This window comes from Pseudorca crassidens, chromosome 8 (genome assembly GCF_039906515.1).
Source record: "Pseudorca crassidens isolate mPseCra1 chromosome 8, mPseCra1.hap1, whole genome shotgun sequence".
NCBI classification, from domain to species: domain Eukaryota; kingdom Metazoa; phylum Chordata; class Mammalia; order Artiodactyla; family Delphinidae; genus Pseudorca; species Pseudorca crassidens.
Window position 1 is genome coordinate 42,101,356 of NC_090303.1, and position 22,497 is coordinate 42,123,852.

Sequence of the window (22,497 nt, forward strand, 5' to 3'; positions counted from 1 at the left end):
GGCTCCAGAGGGTGTGAGTCCCTGCCAACTCTTTGATTTTAACCCAGAGAATTGATTTCTGACTTCTGACTTCCAGAACTGTGATGGAATAAATTCGTTGGTTAAAAAAAAAGGAGACGAAGAGAGTACAAACTTCCCAAAGTTTATGAAAACATCAGCATTACACATTGACACCTACAGTAAGATAGCCAAAATGTGGAGAAAGAATTGGAAAGCACCACTTCTTTCTATCACATAGGATTTTCTCCTATGACAAAAAACCTGAAGTTGCTTGGCAGCTCTGTTAACTGAAAGCTCAATGAGCTAAGGAAAGAAAATGATCAAAACAGGGAAAAGTGGGCAGAATCAGAGTTTAGAATCCATCCTTTGCCAAAAGACCCTTTTGCACCTGCTATTCCACTTGCAGCTCAGGTCAGCTGCCAGAGAGGGTCAGGGCATTCCCTGCATCCTCAGGTGCCCAGGGGAGGAGAGGGATATGAAGGCACAGGGATCCAGGGTTATGTGCAGGTTTGATTCAGCCGTAGAGCAGCCAATTCCCACATGTCCATACGCACAGCAGAAGATCTGATGTGTTTTCCTCTCTTTAAAGAAATTTTGATTGATATTTTTCTAGTGTAACTGCTGCCCTTTAACTGATGATGCATTTTGCCTTATTAAAGTTTTATAGCTCCTAAGAGAGTAGTTCCAGAATACAGATGGCTGAAATATAACTCTTACTAATACATTATTTTCATTTCTTTGGACCTCCCAGAATTCAACTGTGTAAGTACTGTATTTTAAATGAATAAATTAGTCCATGACTACTTCAGCCATAATTGAAGCTTGACATGATCAGTTGGAGATATTTGAAACATTAAAGTCTACTTCTATACACTATCAAGTATACTAAGAAATCTGTACAAATAACCTAATATTTATTTTAGTAATTGATGATTGGTTTTGAAAATAACAGAAAACATGCATGAAAATACCAAAACAACAACAAACCCCTGGCAAAACTTATTAGTGTTTTTATTCTTCATTCTCTTTAGGAATTTTTCTCATTTTTTGGATATACTTAATCTTTTGTAGATGAGTCCAATATAATTTAGTTGAGTTTCTTCCATAGTCCCAGTTAAACCTACTATTAATATTTTTATTATTTTATAATCTTATAAAAATAAGATTTTTATTTTATTTATTTATTTATTAATAATAATTTTATAGATTATCATAGGGAAAGTTGACTTTTTTTTAATGATGTCTCATATCCACAGAAAAACATACATGAATATTTAATTAAACTCTCTTTTATATATTCAGTAGAGTTTTCTTCTTTCACATGCTGCACATTTATTTGGTTTTTAGGCAATTTAACCTGCCAATAATTATGCAAATATAATATATTAAGGTGTTAATCTTTGTTTCCTTCATTTTTTCCCTCCTTTCTTTCCTACAATTAGCCTCTTTGTATAACCTCTGAGAGAATGGTAAAACAGGAAGATAACAGAAATTTGTTCCATATGTTCTAGCTTTTTATTTTGAAAAGGTTAAACCTTTTTAAGAGAGAGTATTTGCAGACTGAATGAAATATCTTTGGGAGAAAGATGACAAGAACAGTATGTTCCCCTTCCCCTGTCACCACGTCAAACACAAAGACACATGGTCATGCCCCAACCAGACTACTCTAGATTTGGAAAAGGGAGAAGAGAGAGGTAGGGACAGAGTCTTTAAAGGAGTGGCTATAGGGCAGATCTAGGCAGAAAGACCAGGATCAGCCTTGAAGAAAGTTTTCAGTGCTCTAAATATGGCTGTGAAGCAGCAGCAAGCTGAGAGGACTTGAGGATGCATGACAAGCAAGGCAATGTCCGTTGCAGAGGATAAGCAGAAGGGCAGGGCCTCCATCCTGACAAAGCCTTGCTACTCTGCAGGGCCCCCAGTACCTTGACAGTACCAGGGTTATAACACAAGAAGCAAACACTCTTCTGTCTTCCAAAAAACCCTTGTGTCAAATACACACACACACACATACACATTAATAACCATTTTGTTATATTGATGGTATGTTTCCTCATTATGCCCCACATCATTTTGTGGACTTATTAAAAATTAGGGCATACCACATCCCTCACTTTGTCATTTCAGGTGAGAAATAATACATTGACACTTCAGTTGCTGCTCTTTATTTCTACTGAATTCTGTGAGCTACTCAAAATGTATAGAGCTATGCATATTATCTCAGAATTTGCCATTTATTTGTTCCATATTTTACTAAATTTGGCATGTATTTTTCAAAGGCTGATATTTAGGAACAAGGTTATTTGTGGCTTAGATTTTTAAAATTTTTGTGAACTTTTTAATGTCACATATAACACACATACATAAACATGAATAAACCAGAGTTACACAGTGATCTGTGATATGAGTACAAAGTGATCTTCCTGTTACAGCGCCTTAGTCAAGAGAAGGAGTATTAACAGCAAGTTCTCCTCAACCTCCTCACTCCTCGAACAGCTGGAAAGCTTAACCACAAATAAGGTTTGGGTTTATGGGTATAAAAACAACAATATGGCTGTTTCCAATTCTTTCTTCTTACTCCTTTCAAAATAATATTATTTCCACACACTAAACGTACCCTCTTTGTGCACAGTTCTGAGAGTTTTCATAAACATAATCAGTGTGCACCTACCTCTATAAGGAAAATATAGAGCAGATGTCTCACTCCAAAATGAACTTATTTATCCATTTGAAATCAACAAATATAACATTGCCAACCCCTGGAAGCTACTTATTTGTTCTCTGGGCAGATAGTATTGCCTTGCAATAATTCATATAAATGGAATCAAAGAGTATGTAGTCATTTAAGTCCGTCTACTTTCATGTATTATAATGCAACTGAGACTAACCCTTAGAAAAATGCCATATTTGCTTTACAGCTCTAGTGCTGCCTGTTCAGCAACATTTTTTTCCAAACACAGCCTGCCAGTGCTGCTTATTTACAAGAAATAAATCATTTTTAATGTTGGGAAGAGACATATAAAGTTTATTAAAATACAGCTTGCCAATCACTACGTGAGTATAAATGAAGATTAATGGTTGCAACAATGAGGGGGCATAGAGAGCTATGCATGTGACACCCTGGAGATGACTTACTTTTCTTGGCATGGAATTTATAACTTCTGTATCACTGGATATATTTCAGCTGAATCATTAAGATGCTCTTTGCAGTAAGAAATAAGGGGAAAGACAGTTTAGGCAAAAGAAACAGTGAGAATAAGGGTATGGCCATGTGGAAACATGTGGTACATTTTGATGTCACAGTGCAATACAGTGTAATTACAGAAAACGATGTGCATCAATCTCAATTTCCTAATTCAAATACAAGACCCCCCTATCATCTGATATTCTGCAGTCTAGATATAATAACACTGAGTTATGTCATGCTAAGCAAGTGTAACTGGAATAGATTATACTGTCTTCAAAAAAAATGCTAGACATATTTTTGAGAATATGATTAATTAGTGAGCATTTCATTGACCAGATAGACAATTAGAGCCAAATGGCTACAACTGTATATCCACTTAGGTTGTATCTTTTGTTTTTTAAATATTTGAGGGGAAAAATGAAAGGACAAAGCAGTTTTTAAAAGTAGGTTATTTTGGCACCTTCATGTATCAAAGCCACGTCTATCAGCTGGGGGTGCAGAAGCTACTCTGTCTTCTGAGGCCAATAATGAGCCTAACTCCCTCATGAACCTAGTGAATAACTATATCCATTCAGACCCTTGACCTAGCTTTCCGCGTCAGCATAACTCATACTTTTACTGGATTCAGTTTAACCAAGCAAGTACTTTTTGAGTGTCAACAGTGTCTGTTACTGAGCCATCTTCTGCAAACATGTTGATCCAGACAATCTTTACCTTCAAGGACCTCACAATTTGGTGAGGTAGGCAGTTAGGGAAGTGGGGAACTTCCATATGATGGGTAAATGTCCATCAACAGTTGAAAGGATAAAGAAGATGTGGTGTATATATATATACACAATGGAATATTACTCAGACATAAAAAAGAATGAAATAATGTCATTTGCAGCAACATGGATGGACCTAGAGATTACCATATTAAGTCAGACAGAGAAAGACTAATACCATATGATATCACTTATATGTGGAATCTAAAAAAGTGATACAAATGAACTTATTTACAAAACAGAAATAGACTCACAAACATAGAAAACAAACTTACGGTTACCAAAGGGGACAGCGGGGAGTGGGGAGATAAATTAGGAGTTTGGGATTAACATGTACACACTACTACATGTAAAGTAGATAAAGGACCTACTGTATGGCACAGGGAACTATATTCAATATCTTCTAATAACCTAGAATGTAAAAGAATCTGAAAAAGAAAACATATATATATATGTGTGTGTATATATATATATATATATATGAATCACTTTGCTGTACACCTGAAACTAACACATTATAAATTAACTCTACACCAATTAAAAAAAATAGTTACCAAAAAAAAAAAGAGCTGTGAGAATGTTAAGTACATGGAGCTATAGGAATCCTCGGTTTGTCAAGAAAACACTGGAAAAAGTGATGTCTCAGCTGAAAGCCAAGCCTGAGTAGGTGATAGTCAGGTAAAAGATAAGGAACAGAAAGCCTTCAGGCCAGGGAGCTATCATATGAAAGAAATGAATAAGAGCCTGGTCACATCAGAGAATTGTGAGCTGTTGTGTGAGAGTGGAGGTGTGCATTCTTGTGGAAGAAGAGGCTGAGTGAGGATGGAGGGGGGCCACTCTGAAGACTCTTGTAGCTTATCTTTTGAACATGGGGCTCATGCAAAGGATGGGGATGAATTGATTTACATAGACATGTGGGCAAAAATGAAAACAAAAAAAAGTTATTGTCCATAAACTAGGTGAGAATTGATGGCTATCTGCCCATGTAGCGTCAGGAGGGAAGGAAGAAAATGAATGGAATTGAGGGATGTTAAAGGAGCAGACAGGTCTGGGGGACTGCCTAGCTGTGGGAGGTGCAGTGGAGGGAAGTGAGGATGACCTGCAGGCTTTCAGCTGAGAGGAAATGAGGGAATTATTCCTGAGACAGAAAATCATGGAGAATTTTGAAAAGTAAGGGTGTGGATGGTGCAGATACGCAGAGTTGGCATCCTGGGCTGTGGAGACCACGGGCTAGCTATTCAATCGGCATTTGGTTTTACGGGCATGGAGTCAGGAGAGAGATTCTGTTGAGGGAACTCTGGAAACGTCATCATACAGTGGTTACTGGTGCCACGTGTTTGAAAAGTGTCTCAGGCTGCTCTTTTCATTTCCGAAATGTTGTGAAAGCTGCAGGGAAAGAGGAATGTTGCTGCTACATTAACCGTCTACTCCCTCCTCCTACCTTTCCTCACTGAGACGTAAGGCGGCAGGAGCATCTTCTGAGAAGCACGCTCTTCGTGGACAATCCAACAGGAACCAATAGAGGTTGAAGAATCTGTCTGCAGGGATAATCAGGGACGGTGCTCCTGCCAACTGAACCATACCTGGCTTCCTCTACTGAAAGTCCATTTCTGAAGTTTCTAAAACTACCAAGTCTTCCCCCAAAACAATTACACTAAGAGAAGGGCGCGGAGCCACTCTACTTCCGGTGAGCGCTGGCACTAGGTGCAAGCGGCCGGCGGGATGCGGGAACTGGAAACGCCGCGAGAGGGAGCGGGCGCGACGGCGCAGCTTTCGGACCCGCCGGCCGGGGTCGCAGACAGGAGGGGCAGCGCACAGGCTGACATCGCTGTTCAAGAAGAGGGCTGGCTGAGACATGAGTGAAGACCCGTGGCCAAACTGAACTTGTAGCAGGAACAGACAGGGAAGCCCGGGACGGCCCCATCCTTCCCGTCCCCGCGGCTTGGGCTCCCTGAGGTCTTTGGAGCCAGGGCACCGGCTGGTGCTCCTAGCCACGAGGAAGGTCAGAGAGGTAGGGGGATGCCGCTGGGTGTGGAGGTGGTAGGCTCTATCTGTCAGAAGGTGAGCGGAGTGTAGCTGAGCATCTTAATGTACAGCTGGAGCTTGTGACTGACCCTGACCGACGGCCACCCTGTCTCGCTCCGGCCTTTGCAGTGGTCACTTTTCTTCCAGTGGTTTTAGTTTTCCTTTGCGTACTGGCAATTGTCTTCTCCCCGAGGAGAGGGAGGTCTTGTATTTTTGCTGCTGATGTCCTGCTCCTTAAAATTCCCTCACTAATCTGTATGTAACTTCTAGAGCCTGCCAGGCATTCTAGCGGCAAGGAAATTCTAATTAGCAAAAAGGATAATCAGACACTGATTCTGTTCCAATTCCTTTTGCTACTGTAAATTAGATCTCTTTTGAGGGAAGACCCTCCCGCCCCCAACTCCTTTAATCTAGGCAAAGAAAACATAGCTAATACACAGTGCAATTAAAACAAGGACAGTGTTCATTAGTTGTTCCTAGTTATTGCTCATTATTCGTATAGACAGGAATATCAAAGTAAAAGAGTCGACAGATTCAAAACATTAGGAAGTCACAGGGATGAATGTGGCCATCAGTTAGAGATTCTTGGACCCCTCTCTATTTAGATAGTCATTGAGTTATTGAGCCTCACTTTATAAATCAAGAAATTAATTATCTGAACTATTAAATAACTTGCCCAAAGACATACAGCTTTTAAAATCAGATTCCAATTTTGAATCAAAGTTGGTCTAATCCAGTAATGTTTATTCTTTTTTTCATATCACGAAATTCACGTGTGCACAAAATTTAATTTCCTGATACCTAAAGTATCAGGAAATCCAGGAGTTTAAGTAAGTACACTAAAGCCTTTGGTTTTTCTTTTAATGTTCTAAGCATTATTTGAGGTCTGAAAGGGCTGCTAATAGATGAATCATTCATGAAGAAAAGCTGCTGAAAATTTCAAAAATGTTGACAGTAATTTTCATGTGCAGTATTCATAAAAGTTTGAGAATCTTCTACAGATTGACTTCAAAATTTGTCATCCCAATTTTATACAAACAAATCTTCAAGAGGTTTTACTTTACTTCACCTAATATCAAATGAAATGCATTGACATTTTTGAGGCAATTCATTTTTTAAAAATCATGGCTTAAAGTATTATAACAATTTTGCCAATAAAATTTCAAAATTGAGTCATGGAAAAAACAAGAGACCTAATTTTTGATCAAAATATTTCTGAGAGATTTTTATTTCAGAGAAAAATAAACACAAGCCAAGAACACACATGATATACAAATTTACTTGCCCTCCTAAAGCAAGTTTGTTTAGAAAACAATATGGAAATTTCTTTAAAAATGAAACACAGGCTTATAATATGACCCAGCAACTCCATTCCTAGAACTCTATCCAAAATAACGAGCATACGTGTACACCCAAAGACTTACACTCAAATGTTAATGGCAGCATTATTCACAATGACCAAAAAGTGGAAACAACCCAAAATGTCCATCAACTGAAGAATGTATAAACAAAATATAGTATATCCATACAACGGAATATTGCCAATAAAAAGGAATAAGGATTGGAGCAGCTAAAGCCCAAGGGGTGCAAAGACTTAGCCGAGGTCACACAGAGGGTTAACAATGGGACAAGATTTGAAGTATCTTGCTTTGCAGTCAAGGGTCTGTTTATGACATCATGCTGCCCTCTAGGAGAATGTGACTTATAAGCAAATAGGAAATGTTTTAGGATGTCAGAAACCTGGATGTGGGTGAAAGGCCAAGGATAGTTTCAAGGAGGGCATGGAATGATGTGAAATGGGATTTAAATGGGTGGAGAGCAGAGGGCAATGTAGCTCGAGGGGGATGCCCTATACCTGCCCAGAATGTGCCAAACCTGGCATTTCAGTATCAGGAAAAGAAGTAAGCAGATTCTTGTGGTGAAAAATTGCTACAGCAGTAAAATTAAATCCCCTTTCCGGAAGAAATGGAAACCTTTGTAAGAGATGAGAAATCTAAACCTTTGTGCCCTAGCTTAACTGATTTAAGAAACCAACAGCTCCTTGCAAGGTTGAAGAGAAGAGGAAAATACTTGGCTTGCCTCCCCACTTAAAGAAAGAGTATTTCCTGCTGGCAGCTACAAACATTTATAAAGCACCCTGAGGGCTTCATCCCCAGTAGGGCAGCAAGGGCAGATACAGTCCCCCAAAGCCAGGAGGGGCCCCCAGAGCCTTACCTATTCACCAATGGGTGACAGGACCACAACAGACCTGAGTCACCCTTGCTAATCATGTTCAGTTCATTGGCCCATAACAAATCTCCCTCAGCCGGAATGGGATGCAGCCTCTAAAACAATAGCACAGGGAACTCCACTCAGTACTCTGTAATGGCCTGTATGGGAAAAGAACCTAAAAAAGATTGGATATATGTGTATGTATAACTGATTCACTTTGCTGTACACCTGAAACTAACACAACATTGTAAATTAACTATACTCCAATAAAAATTAAAAACAACAACAACAACAATGCAGGCAAAGACAGCAGCTAATATGGAGAAGCATTTATACAATGAGTTTGGACGAAAAGTATAGAACCCAACAGCAAAGTAAAATATACATAAGGAGGAATTAAGATTGGAAAGAAAAACGAACACCATTGTGTCCAGTTGGTAAGATTATGAGTGCTTTTATAAATCTTTTAAAATAATCTTCATTATAATTACATGTGATTTAAATAATACATTTTATAATACTTTAAAAAATAAATAAATAAGGGTAAAAAAAAGGAATAAGGTACTAATAAAGCTACAATACAATCTCAAAAAGTGAAAGAAACCAGTCACAAAAGAACATATATGATCCATTTATGTGGAATATCCAAAAAAAACAAATATGTAGAGACAGAAAGGAGATTAGTTATTGCTTGAGATTGGAGATGGAGAAAGACTATAAGTTGGCAAGAGGTTTATCTTTAGAGTGACAGAAATGTTCTAAAATTAGATTGTTGTAATGTTTGTACAGACCTGTAAATATGCTAGTATTCACTGAATTATACACTAAAAACAGGTCAGTTCTTTGTTATGTAAATTACATCTCAATAAAGCTATTTTAAAAAATGACTTTACATCTTGTAAAAATATGGCTTATTTCAAATTGGACTAGAGTGGGTGTTTGGGACAGTTGGACAAAAATGAAATATCTGACATCTATTAGATTGTTTTGTAAATCTAACCATTTCATAAATAATGGAATTACTGCTCCAATATTACCAAGCATTCCTTCTAGAGTTAAAGAATTTAACTAATTATATATTACAAGTTAGAATTTTGAGGATCAAAATGCTTTGAGATTTAGAAAAGGATGACAACATAAATCATATAAACAAAAACAGAAATGTCACATAGCTTTACCACCTGCTACAACGTTTTATTTAAGGCTTCCAGAAGAACCTAAATAACATTTAAGTATAATCATGACACTAGCCATACATTTCAGTTATAAAGGTATTGTATAATATATACTTCAGATGCAAACATTATTGCTTACGTATATGGATGGCTGTTGAAAGGGAAAATATACACCTTTTCCAACTCCATTCAAAGGAATTTTAGTATTCCAATCTTATTTTTAAACCACACTGTGAAAGATAGTAAGTTGAAACAAGTTCATTTTTGTATGAAAATTATGATTTTTAAAAGTTGCTTTTATCTTCGTGCACCAGAAACTAGCATAGTATTGTAGGTCAATTATACTTCAAACAAACAAACACACAGACTCTTAGAAAAAGAGATTAGATTTGTGGTTACTGGAGGTGGGGGTGGGGGGATTAGGAATTGGATGAAGGTAGTCAAAAATACAAACTTCCAGGAACTTTCCTGGCGGTCCAGTGGTTAAGACTCCATGCTCCCAATACAGGGGGCACAGGTTCGATCCCTGGTCGGGGAATGAAGATCCCACATGCCGCATGGCCAAAACTAATAAAATAAAATAAAACAAAACCCCCCCAAATTTTCAGTTATAGAATACCTAAGTACTAGGGATGTAATGTACAACATGATAAATATAATTAACACTGCTATATGTTACGTATGGAAGTTACTAAGAGAGTAAATCCTAAGAGTTCTCAAAACAAGGAAAAAAATTTTTTTCTTTTATTTTGTATCTATGTGAGATGAGGCACGTTCACTAAACTTACCATGATAATCATATCATGATGTATGTAAATCACATCACTATGCTATATACCTTAAACTTATTCAGTGCTGTATGTCAACTATATTTCAATAAAACTGGAAGAAAAATAATTTAAAAAGTTTTTATTGTACAAAAATAACAAAAACAAAATCTTTGAAAAGTAGTAATTTCTCAGTCTTCTGTAAAATATACTGATCTACAAGATAGAAAAACTGCTTAGGCGGTAAAACATGGTCACCGTGTTGCAATCTATGTGATTTTGCATGGTTGATTGATATGTAATCAGGTTGTCACCGCTATATGAATTTATGTCAAAAGTAAGCTCAGTCAGGGGTTGAACCATTTCTACTCTGCTGAACATTTTCAAGAAACCTCCTTAGGGCCAATGACATTGAGATATGTTGAAATAAAGGGCTTTCTTTCTAGCCGATGAGTGAAAGATACATTCTTTTTATTTTATCTGATTTTATTTTACTTTTTAAATGTAAGAATAGTTGATTTACAATATTAGTTTCAGCTATGCACCAAGTGATTCAGTATTTGTATAGATTATACTCCATTTAAAGTTATTATAAAATAATGGCTATATTTCCCTGTGCTGAACAATATATCTTTGTTGCTTATTTATTTTATACATAGTCGTTTGTACCTCTTAATCCCCTGTTCCTGTTTTGTCCCTCTCCCCTTCCTTCTCCCCACTGGTAACCACTAGTTTGTTCTCTTTATCTGAGTCTGTTTCTGTTCTGCTATATTCATTTATTTTATTTTTTTTTGATTCCACATATATTTAACAGTGATAACACACAGTATGTTTTATTTTTTAAATTCCACATACATTTGAAAGTGATAACATACAGTATTTGTCTTTCTCATGACTTATTTCATGAGACTTATTTCACTTATGACATTTCACTAAGCATATTACTCTCTAGGTCACCCATGTTGTTGCAAATGGCAGAATTTCATTCTATTTTTTGGCTGAGTAATATTCAATTATATATATAATTATATATATATATATATATATATATATATATATATATATATATATATATATATATATATACATGCACCACATCTTCTTTACCCATTTATCTGTTGATGGACACTTAGGTCACTTCCATATCTTGGCAATTGTAAATAATGCTGCTGTGAACATTGCGGTGAATGTACCTTTTCAAAATAGTGTTTTTGTTTTCTTCAGATGTATACCCAGGAGTGGAATTGCTGGCTCATATTGTTGCTCTATTTTTAGTTTTTTGAGGAAATTCCATACTGTTTTCCATAGTGACTGCACCAATTTACATTCCCACCAACAGGATTCCCTTTTCTTCACATCCTTAGCAACACTTGTTATTTGCAGACTTTTTGATGATAGACATTCTGACAGGTGTGAGGTGATATCTCATTATGGGTTTGATTTGCATTTCTCTGATGATTAGTGATGTTGAGCATCTTTTCATGTGTCTTTTGGCCACCTGTATATTGTCTCTGGAAAAATTTTAATCGGATTATTTGGTCTTTTGATATTGAGTTATACGAGCTGTTTATATATTTTGGATATTAACCCCTTATCCATCATATCATTTGCAAATATTTTCTCCCATTCAGGTTGTCTTTTCGTTTTGCCAATTGTTTCCTTTGCTGTGCAAAAGCTTTTAAGTTTAAGTAGGTCCCATTTGTTTATTTTGCCTTTGTTTATTTTGCCTTAGAAGACAGATCCAAAAAAAAATATTACTATGATTTATGTTAAAGAGTGTTCTATGTTCTCTTCTAGGAGTTTTATGGTTTCAGGTCTTACATTTAGGTCTCTTATCCACTTTGAATTTATTTTTGTATATGGTGTGAGAAAATGTACTAATTTCATTCTTTTACATGTACCCTCTATTCTGTTTCATTGATCTTTGTGTCTGTTTTTGTGCCAGTACCATGGTGTTTTGATGACTGTAGCTTTGTAGTATAGTCTAAGGTCAAAGAGGCATGATACATCCAGCTTTGTTCTTTTTTCTCAAGATTGCTTTGGCTCATTCTTTTTATTTTTTTCTATTTTGACAAAGTATACATAACATAAATTTACCATTTTAACCATTTTAAGTGTACAGTTCAGTCGCAATAAGTATATTCACATTGGTCTGCAACCATCACCACCATCCACCTCCAGAACTTTTTCATCTTCCCAAACTGAAACTCTGTTCTCATTCAACAATAACTCCCCATTGTCCTCTTCCCCCAGTCCCTGGCATCCACCATTCTACTTTCTGTCTCTGTGAACTTGACTACTATAGGTACCTCATATAAGTGGAATCATACAGTATCTGTCCTTTTCTGATTGGTTTCTTTCACATATCTTCAAGCTTCATCCATGTTTGTAGCTTGTATCAGAATTTCCTTTTTAAAGCTGAATAATATTGCATTGTATCTATATACTACACTTTGCTTACCATTCATCCATAGTGGACAGTTGTGTTTCATCCATGTTTTAGCTGCTGTGAATAATGCTTCTATGAACATGGATGCAGAAAGATTCATTCATTTTTTTTTTTTAAGATTTAATTTTATTTATTTTTGGCTGTGTTGGGTCTTCTTTGCTGTGCACGGGCTTTCTCTAGTTGTGGCAAGCAGGGGCTACTCTTTGTTGCATTGTGTGGGCCTCTCCTTGCAGTGGCTTCTCTTGTTGCGGAGCACAGGGTCTAGGCATGTGGGCTTCAGTAGTTGCAGCACATGGGCTCAGTAGTTGTGGCTCGTGGGCTCTAGAGCGCAGGCTCAGTAGTTGTGGCGCACAGGCTTAGTTGCTCTGTGGCATGTGGGATCTTCCCGGACTAGGGATCAAACCCGTGTCCCCTTCATTGGCAGGCAGATTCCCATCCACTGCACCACCAGGGAAGTCCCAAAAGATTGATTCTTAAAACAAGCATTCATGCCAAGCATGCAGCTCCCCTCTCTCAGCTTATTTACATTATTTCATAGAGACATGCCACAATAAGCATTATAAAATTCACAGTTAATGGATGCTTTCAGTGAATTTTCTTTAATATATCAAGTGTCTAGCTGACTCCTCATTAAGAAAAAGGAATTACTACTGTTGGGGGCAAAATGTCTGTCCCATTTAGTGTCTCTGTCTGGGAGCAATGGCCTCCTGAATGTAAACTCAGTGCCAAAGCCAAAACATTAATTTTTGAAGCTCAAGAATTGATTTGATGACACTGTTCTCTTCCCCAATGCCATTTCTATCAAACCTCCTCTTCCCCTGCTAAAAAAAAAAAAAAAAAAAAAAAAAAAAGATATATCCAGGTGAGACCCAGACTCTCTCATTTAGTAAAATATACACGGGCCAAGGAATTCATATATTATATAAATGTGTGTTTCTCAGTAAGGTTACTCCAAATTATCCTGAGCACTGTAAGAGGATAACACTGAGAAATGATGAACCGTTCTATAACAAAAGGACAAGTATAGTTATGTGGTATTGCACCTTGGTTTTATTATCTGTAAACTATTATGTATACTCATGGTAGCTACCCTATGCCAGACACTACCTAAATGCTCTCTCTCCAGACCCCTCCTCCTCCACACCACCCCCACCCCACACATACATACACTATTGTTTCCTTTTTTTAAAACAGCCAGTCTTATGAATCCATTTCTTTTTTGAAAAAATTTTACTTATTATTTATTTATTTTATCTATTTTTTGCTGCATCGGGTCCTGCTGTGGCACGCGGGATCTTTGTTGAGGCGTGCGGGATCTTTCGTTGCGGCAGGTGGGCTTCTCTCTAGTTGTGGCACCTGGGCTCCGGGGCACATGGGCTCTGTAATTTGCGGCACACAGGCTCTGTAGTTGAGGCGCTCAGCTCAGTAGTTGTGGCGAGCAGGCTTAGTTGCCCCGCAGCATGTGGGATATTAGTTCCCTGACCAGGGATCGAACCGTGTCCCCTGCATTGTAAGGTGGATTCTTTACCACGGGACCACCAGGGAAATCCCATACACTATTGTTTCTTAAACTCTACGGGGTAGGTATTATTACCATCATTCCCATGGCACAAAAAAAAGAAGTTCAGAATGCCATCCAAGGTGACACAGTCAGTAAACAGGTAGCAAATCTAGGATTAGAACCCAGCTGTCCTAACCTCAGGATTTGTGCACTTAATCACTGTGTCTTTCTATCCCCTGAATTTGGGGGATTTACTCATATAAGTTCAGCATAATTTTGCAAATGAACCTGAGAAGAGCTGAGTTATTTCCTTTTTCAAGGAAATTATCCTTTGAAATTTTCTCCTGATTAGTGTTTCCTTTCACTCAAATTATACTGTACTTGGCTTCATTTTATCTTCCACACAGACATTCTGTATTATTTCTCTCTCAGTGGTATTTACTGCATTTTACACGTACCACTGGTATTTATAATTAGAGTACCATGCCTCCATTCTTTATCCTGCTTTTCAAAAATTAAAAAGTTTTAAAAATTTGAACATTATACCAAATTTTGATGAATCTCACTACATAATGTATGTTAAAACATTATTTTTATTACTTTTTGTTTTTCCCACAGTCCTGTAACTAATTTTTATTCAGTATATTCTTGCAGACTCAAGCCAGTTTAGATGAATTTACTATTGAGATCTGAAAAACAATTAAGTTGCTTTCAGGTTTTTTTCCATCTTAACTCACTTACATGGAGGAAAATCTGTTCTCTGTTACAAGTCTATTGTAAACTCATAAACTGGTATTCATCAACCAAAACTGAAGGGGAAAATGAGACATATTATACTTCACATTGTATGCTCAGGGTTTGCTGGAAGTTAGGCAAGTGATGTTGTCCTCCAGGAAAGTATAAAAGTTGATTGCATTTCTACAGATATTGCTGGACAATAAATTTACAAAAAAGCCTGATGTTATTTAATCCTGATTATAACCATTACCTTATTTCTGGTGATTTCACAGATAGACTGAGAAAAATCGATGTTTATTTTTCTGTCCCAGTTTTATTAGGGCTTTGATAAGCTGAAACAAAAGATGGAAGCTAAAAAATCTCTGGGTTTTCAACCTGCTCACATTAAATTGTTCTTCCACAATTAGGCTTTAAGATGAGACTCATCTTCCACACCCACCAAAAACTTATGTTTCAGTTTTTTCCTGGAAGATTGGATGCCTTTTCTGCATCTAAAAGGGGGCTAAACACAAGTTTTGCACAGCACAAAGAAATTTTTTCCAAGATGGACTAATACTCATACGTTTGGAAACAGTTTTTAAACTTTTAAATGGTAATTTCTTTCAAACAAACTATAAACAATTTTTAAAAGAACTTTTTTATACATTTGGGCACCTGCTGTCTTTATCACCATACATAGTCCATGCTTTAATCGTCCAAATCTATAAATGGAACTGTGGCCTGAACCCTGATGCTCACCAGGACTCCAGGACTACCTGTATCTATCTGTATCTGTATCTGTATCTGTATCTGTATCTGTATCTGTTGACCAGTGTCTTCTTTCCCCTCAGGTACAGGCTCTAAGGGTGAAGTCTCAGGTGATGGATAAAAGGACTCAAGAACTGAGAATACCAGAGAAAAACTAGAAGAGTGAGGTTTCGTTTAAAGACGTAAAAAGATGAAGAATCGGTTAAGAAGAAGAAGAAAAAAAGGCCCCTTCCCTCTGTAGAAGCAACCACACATCTGAAGACAACTGTGGATTGGAAACCATCCCCAGGGCAACCCTGGGAGTCATGTAACCATGTGTTGAAAACTCCTGAGTCACTGGGTCACCACTGGACAACTGAGAGAGCTCTGGGAATCATCAGCAAATACATGATGACTGTGCCCACGTATTTGGAAAATGTCTAAACGCCCTCCAGTTCACTTCTGAAAAACCTGCCATATAGACAGAAGAAAAGAGCTACTACTGTCGCAGCAGTAATCTCTACTTCCTCCTTCCATCGTTCACACTGAGGCCGCAAGTGGCAGGTGCAACTTCTGAGAAGCACCTGTGGAGGCAAACCAGCAACCCCGATTACCAGGTGAAGAGTCCATCTGCAGGTATGATCAGGGGCCCTCTCCCTGCCAAGAGAACCTTGCAAGCCTTCTTTTATTGGCGGTCCATCAGAACAGTTTCTAGGAATACCAAGTTTTCCTAAAGCATTTGTTAGAACAGCGAGACGCGGGATGCCGTTACATCCTGGGAGGCTTCCCCGAGAATGTGCGACTGCTGTTGACAACCAGGGTGGTGAAGCCACAGCCAGGACACGCAGGGCGCACGGCGGTCTCGGGGACAGTTGGGCGTGGCTTTCCGGCGGGTGGGCGGGGTTTGGGAGGAAGGCGCCACCAGGCTCGCTGGGTTATCCCTGGAAAAGACCAGCGCGCCCCACAGCAAGGACGCGCGGCAACCCTGAAGGGCGAGCAGGAACGGACTGAGTTCTGTGATAGGAGGACAAAGAGGCTGCTGTGGCACCCTCCTGCCCGCACCCTTGGCCAGGGATCAGCGACGCCTTCGTCCCACCTGCGGCAGTAGCGATGCTTGATGGAGTCCGGGTGCTGACGCTGGCACTGATGCTCCTGGCGGCCGGGAAAGGTCGGCCAGGTAGGGCACGGGCGTTAAGGCAGCGCAGGGGCGCCACCTGGGCCTTTGGAGGAGGGAGGCTAACTTCCCGGATGACACGTGGAGCGTGCCTGTGCATCTTTACGGCCGCATCTAATACTTGTCCCATACCAACCTCCTCCCTGTCCTACCGCCTTCTTTGAAATGGTCACTTTACAGCCTTGGCACTCTTCAGTTTTCCTTTGTGCACAGGCGACTGTTGCCTCCTATTTTTCTGCTCTTAAGATCCTCAGTCACTTTTTTGTTCCTTCGTTTCCTGCTGATATCCGCTCCTTAATGTCCCTTTATTACCATAAGAAACTTTTGCTGGATCTTCCAGGCATCCTAGCGACAACTGGATCTGAAATATCCGAAAGGAGTTCAGTTCCAAACTGCATGATTTCTGCACCACTCCCTCCCGACCCCCGGAAATAATAAATTGATTAGCATTTTACCCCTAATTTATAAGTGTTCAGGATATAATTTTATTTTATCATCTTGTTGATCTTAATCTAGTTTGCTAAGGTAAGTTTGCTCTGTAAAAGAGGAAGGGAGAGCAGCACTCACCCTGAAAACTGTACAAAGAATATTAGAACACAATTATTTCCTAAAATGATAGACCTCAACAAGCTAGCATTGATCTGTGCCATCTTTGGTTGCTTACACATTAAGTAGATCTTCATGAAGAACTTTTCAAAAAATACATGTAATAATATATAATATGTACTTACAACAGTTAGACGATATGTTTTCAGAAAAATGACCAATATTTATAAAGGAATTTACTTCAGTGTTTACTATAGATCACATAACGACTTCTTGCCCTATATAATAGCCTTGTAATCTCTCTACTAAAGGTGAATATTAACCATTGCCATGTTCTAAGCTCCTATTGTGGTAAAGTTGATAATAAAGTTTATGCTAAACTTCTTTATGTTAATGTAGTAGAGATAAAAGTGGAGACAAATGGAGCACACGAGACTTTTTCAAATAGCTTTATTAAGATATAGTTCATATATCATACAAATCATTCATTTACAGTGTACAGTGGTTTCTTACAGGACACAGTGACCTATGGGTTTATGTATATTCAAAAATATGTGCAACCATTACTATAGTCAATTTTAGAACATTTTTATCACCTTGAAAAGAAATACCATACTCTAGCTATCCTCCCCTTACACCCTCCTTCACCCTCTCCACCCTCCCAACTACAAGCAATCACTAATCTACTTTCTGCTCTATAGATTTATCTATTCAGGATATTTTATCTAAATGGAATCATATAACAGATTGTCTTTTGTGACTGACTTCTTTCATTTAGCATAATGTTTTCAAGGTTCCTCATGTTCTAACACATATCAGTACTTCCTCTCTTTTTGTGATGGAATAATATTCCATTATAAGTACATACCACGTTTTGTATATAAATCGATCAGTTTGTGAACATTTGGATTGTTTTTACCTTATGGCTATTGTAAATAATGCTGCTGTAAACATCTGGGTATAAGTTTTTGTATGGACACATTTTCATTTCTTTTAGAAATATACCTAGGAGTGGAGTTATTGGATCATAGGGTAACTCTGTGTTTAACCATTTCAGGAATAGCCAGACTGTTTTCCAAAGTGGCCGCACTGTTTTACACTCCTGCAGCAGTGTACGAGGGTTTTAATTTATCCACAGCCTCGTCAGCGCTTATTATCTGAAAAAACGTTTTTTTATCTGAAATTTTGATTCTAGCCATTCTAGTGGGTGTGAAGTGACGTCTCATTGTGGTTTGATTTGCATTTCTCTGGCGGTCAATGATGTCAGCAATTTTTCATGTGTTTATTGAACATTTACATATCTTCGTTGGAGAAATACCTAAGCAAATACTTTGCCAATTTTTTAATTGGGTCATTGGCCTTTTTGTTATTGAGTTGTATGTGTTATCTGTATAGTCTCAATACAATTATCTTAGCAGACATGTGGATTTGCAGTTATTTTCTCCCATTCTGTGGGTTGTCTTTTCACTTTCTTGGTAATGTCCTTTGAAGCACGGAAGTTGCTAATTTTGATGAAGTCCAGTTTGTCTATCTTTTGTTGCTTGTGCTTTGTTGTCATATCTTGAAATCCATTGCCAAATCTACAGTCATGAAGATTTACCCCAATATTTTTCCTAAGTCTTTTAGTTTTAGTTCTTGTCTTTTGGTCTTTGATCCATTTTGAATTAACTTTGTATATGGTATAACCAAAGGGTCCGATTTCATTATATTGCACGTGGATATCCAGTTTTGTTGAAAAGACTGTCATTTCCCCATTGACTGATTTGGGTACCCGTCTCAAAAATCAGTTAAAAACCATACGTACATGGGTTTATTTCTGGACTGTCAATTTTATTCACCAATCTATGTCTCTCCTCATGCCACCACTAAACGTTCTTGATTACTGTAGCTCTATAGTAAATTTTGAAATGAGAAAATGTGAGGCCTCCTGTTTTGTTCTTCTTTTTCAAGATTAGTTTAGCTATTCTGGTCCCCTGAAATTCCATATGAATTTTACAATTAGTTTGTCATTCTTTACAAAAGAGTCAGCTGGTATTGTTAGGAGCTGTGATGAATCTGCATGTAAATCTGGGGAGTATTGCCAAGTTAACAACATTAAATTTTCAGATCCACGAACATGGATGAATTTCCATTTAAATACTTAGGTCTTTAATTTCTTTCAACAGTGTTTGTTATATTCAGAATATAAGTTTTGTGCTTTTGTTAAATTTATCCCTAAGTATTTGTTCTTTTGAAACTATTATAAATGGAATTGTTTTCTTAATTTCTTTCTTAGTCTATTTACTGCACATGTTTAAGAATATAATTAACCACCCTAAGGCCCATAAAACTTTAGGCAACTCCCAGTTTCTTCATTTGTGAAATAGAAAAGGTAATAACCTTGCTAGCTTATTTTAACACAGCAAATGTAGAAAGCATCTACTATGTGTAGGCATTATTCTAAGCACTTTAAAATACATTACCCACATTAAATCATTTAATTCTCACAATACCCACAGGATAAATATTATTATTACCCTATTTTACAAGTAAGAAAACTGAGTCACATATATGTTAGGCCATTTACCCAAAGTCACATACTATTAAGTAGTAGAGCCAGACTTTGAACACATGCAAGGTGGCTTCAGATTCTAACATCCTTAACTATTGGGCTATCTCTACTGCCCCTAGTGAATGAAATAGCATATGTTCACACAAAAATTTGTTCATTAAGGTCCACTTCAGCATTATTCATAATAGGCAAAAAGTGGAAACAACCCAAATGCCCATCAAATGATGAATGAATGGGTAAACAAAATGTGGTATATCCAGTGGAATACTATTTGGCCATAAGTAGGAATGAAGTACTGCAACATGGATGAAACTTGAAAACATGGTAAAGCCAGAGACAAAATGCCACATATTATATAATTGCTTTTATATAAAATGTCTAGAGCAGAGTAGGTAAATCCATAGGAACAAAAAAATTAGTGGTTGCCAGTGGCTGGAGGTAGAGGGGAATGGGCAGGAGTGACTGCTAATGATACAGGTGTCTTTTTGGGGTGATGAAAATATTCTAAACTTGATTGTGGTATACAACTTTGTGAATATGCAAAAAGAAAAAAAAACACCCCATACTGAATTCTACATTTAGAAATGGTAAATTTTATGGTATGTGAATTTTAAAAAAAGAATAAAATCACATTTTGCATCTTGATTTTATATCCTAAAGCCTTGCTGAACTTGTTCACTAGTGTTAATATTTTGTTGTGTTTTTTAGTGGATTTCTTAGGAGTTTTACATAAAAAGTTAGGTCATCTGTGAATAAAGATATTTTTACTTCTTTCTTTCCAATCTGGATATCTTTATTTATTTATCTTGCCTAGTTGTCCTGGTTACAACCTCAAGTACAGTGTTGAATAGAAGTGGTGAGAGTGGATATCCTTGTCTTGTTCCTGATCTTATGAGAAAGCATCTAGTCTTTCTCCATCAGGTATGTTGTGGCTACGTGGTTTTTTGTAGATTTCCTTTATTGGGTTGAGCAAGTGCCCTTCTTCTGTTCCTAGTTTTTTATCATAATGTGTTAGATTTTTTTCAAGTGATTTTTCTGTGTCTATTGAGAAGCACATATTTTGTTTTTTATTCTGTTAATATGGTATATTACCTTAATTCATTTTTGGATGTTGAATCAACCTTGCATGCCTAGGATAAATCCTACTTGGTCATGGTTTATAATTCTTTGTCTGTATTTCTGGATTTGATTTGCTAGTATTTTGCTGAGGACTTTTGTATCTATATTCAAAAGATACATTGGTTCATAGGCTTTTTTCCCCCTGCGATATCATTTTCTGGCTTTGGTATCAGGGTAATACTGGGCTCATAGAATGAGTCTGGAAGTATTCCATCTTTTTCTATTTTTTGGAAATGTTTGTGAAGAATTGGTATTATTCTTTAAATGTTAGGTAGAATTGAACATTGATGCCATCTAGACCTGGTCTTTTCTTTTTGGATGTTTCTTTTGTTCTTTTTTTAAACTGATTCAGTCTTTTCACATGATATAAATCTATTTGGATTGCTTACTTTTTCTTGAATCAGTTTTGTACTTTGTGTCTTTTTAGGAATTTCTCAATTTTATATAAGTTATCTAATGTACTGGCATGCAACTGTAATAGTATTCCTTAATAAGATCTGTAGTGGTGTGCACTGTTTCATTTTGATTCTAGTAAATGAGTCTTCTCTCTTTTTTTCTCAGCAAACCTAGAAGTATGTCACCTTTGTTGATTTTTTTCAAAGAACCAGCTTTTGGTTTCATTGATTTTTCTCTACTGTTTTTCTATTCTCAATTTCATTAATGTCTTCTTTAGTCTTTAAAATTTCTTACCTTCTTCCTTTAGATTTAGTATGTTCTTCTTTTTCCAGCCTTCAGGCGAAAGATTAGTTCATTATATCGGGATCTTTTTCTTTTTTAATATAGGCATATATATCTATAATTTTCCCCTAACACTACTTTAGCAGCATCCCATAAATTTTGGTGTGTTGTATCTTTCTTTTAATCCTTTTCAATGTATTTTCTCATTCTATTTTCATTTCTTTGACCTCTTGCTTTTATCGGTTGTTTAATTTCCACGTATTTGTAAGTTTCTTAAATTTCTTTCTGCTATTGATTTATATATTCATTCTATTGCAGTCAGAGAACATACTTTGTATAATTTTTATCTTTTCAAATTTATTGAGGTTTGTCTTATGGTCTAATGTATTGTCCATCCTGGAAAATGTTCCATGTGCACTCCAGAAGAATTTATATTCTGCTGTTGTTGGGTAGAGTGTTCTATAGATGTCCGTTAAGTCAAGTTGGTTTATAGTGTGTTGTTCTGGCTCTGTTTCCTTGATGATTTTCTGCCCATTTTTCTATTCATGTTGAAAGTGGAGTATTGAAGTCCCCAACTATTACTCTTGAAGTATGTATTTTTTTTCCCTTTGTTTCTCTCAGATTTTGCTTCATGTATTTTTGTGCTGTGTTATTAGGTGTATATCTTCCTCATGGATTGAAACTTTTATTGTTATAAAATGTCTGTCTTTGTCTCTAGTAACATTTTTTTAAAGATATTTTTGTCTGATATTAGTACAGCCAGTCCAGTTTTCTTGTGGTTACTGTTTGCATAATGTTATTGTCCATCCTTTTACTTTCACTCTATTTGTATTCTTTTCAAGTGCATTCATCCTTTAATATATAAAGGATGACAAAGTAAAGAGACTTA

At 37.0% G+C, this 22,497-nt stretch overlaps 1 protein-coding gene across 1 annotated transcript in view; it reads left to right on the forward strand.

Moving 5' to 3' along the window:
- Positions 1-15,976: 15,976 nt before the first annotated feature.
- The window catches only part of VWDE (von Willebrand factor D and EGF domains), an 80,547-nt gene continuing 74,026 nt past the window's right edge, over positions 15,977-22,497 (forward strand). Inside the window, 1 exon segment of the mRNA XM_067745592.1 lies at positions 15,977-16,708. Within this exon segment, the coding sequence (XP_067601693.1) occupies positions 16,651-16,708 (58 nt within the window). The 5' untranslated portion in view covers positions 15,977-16,650.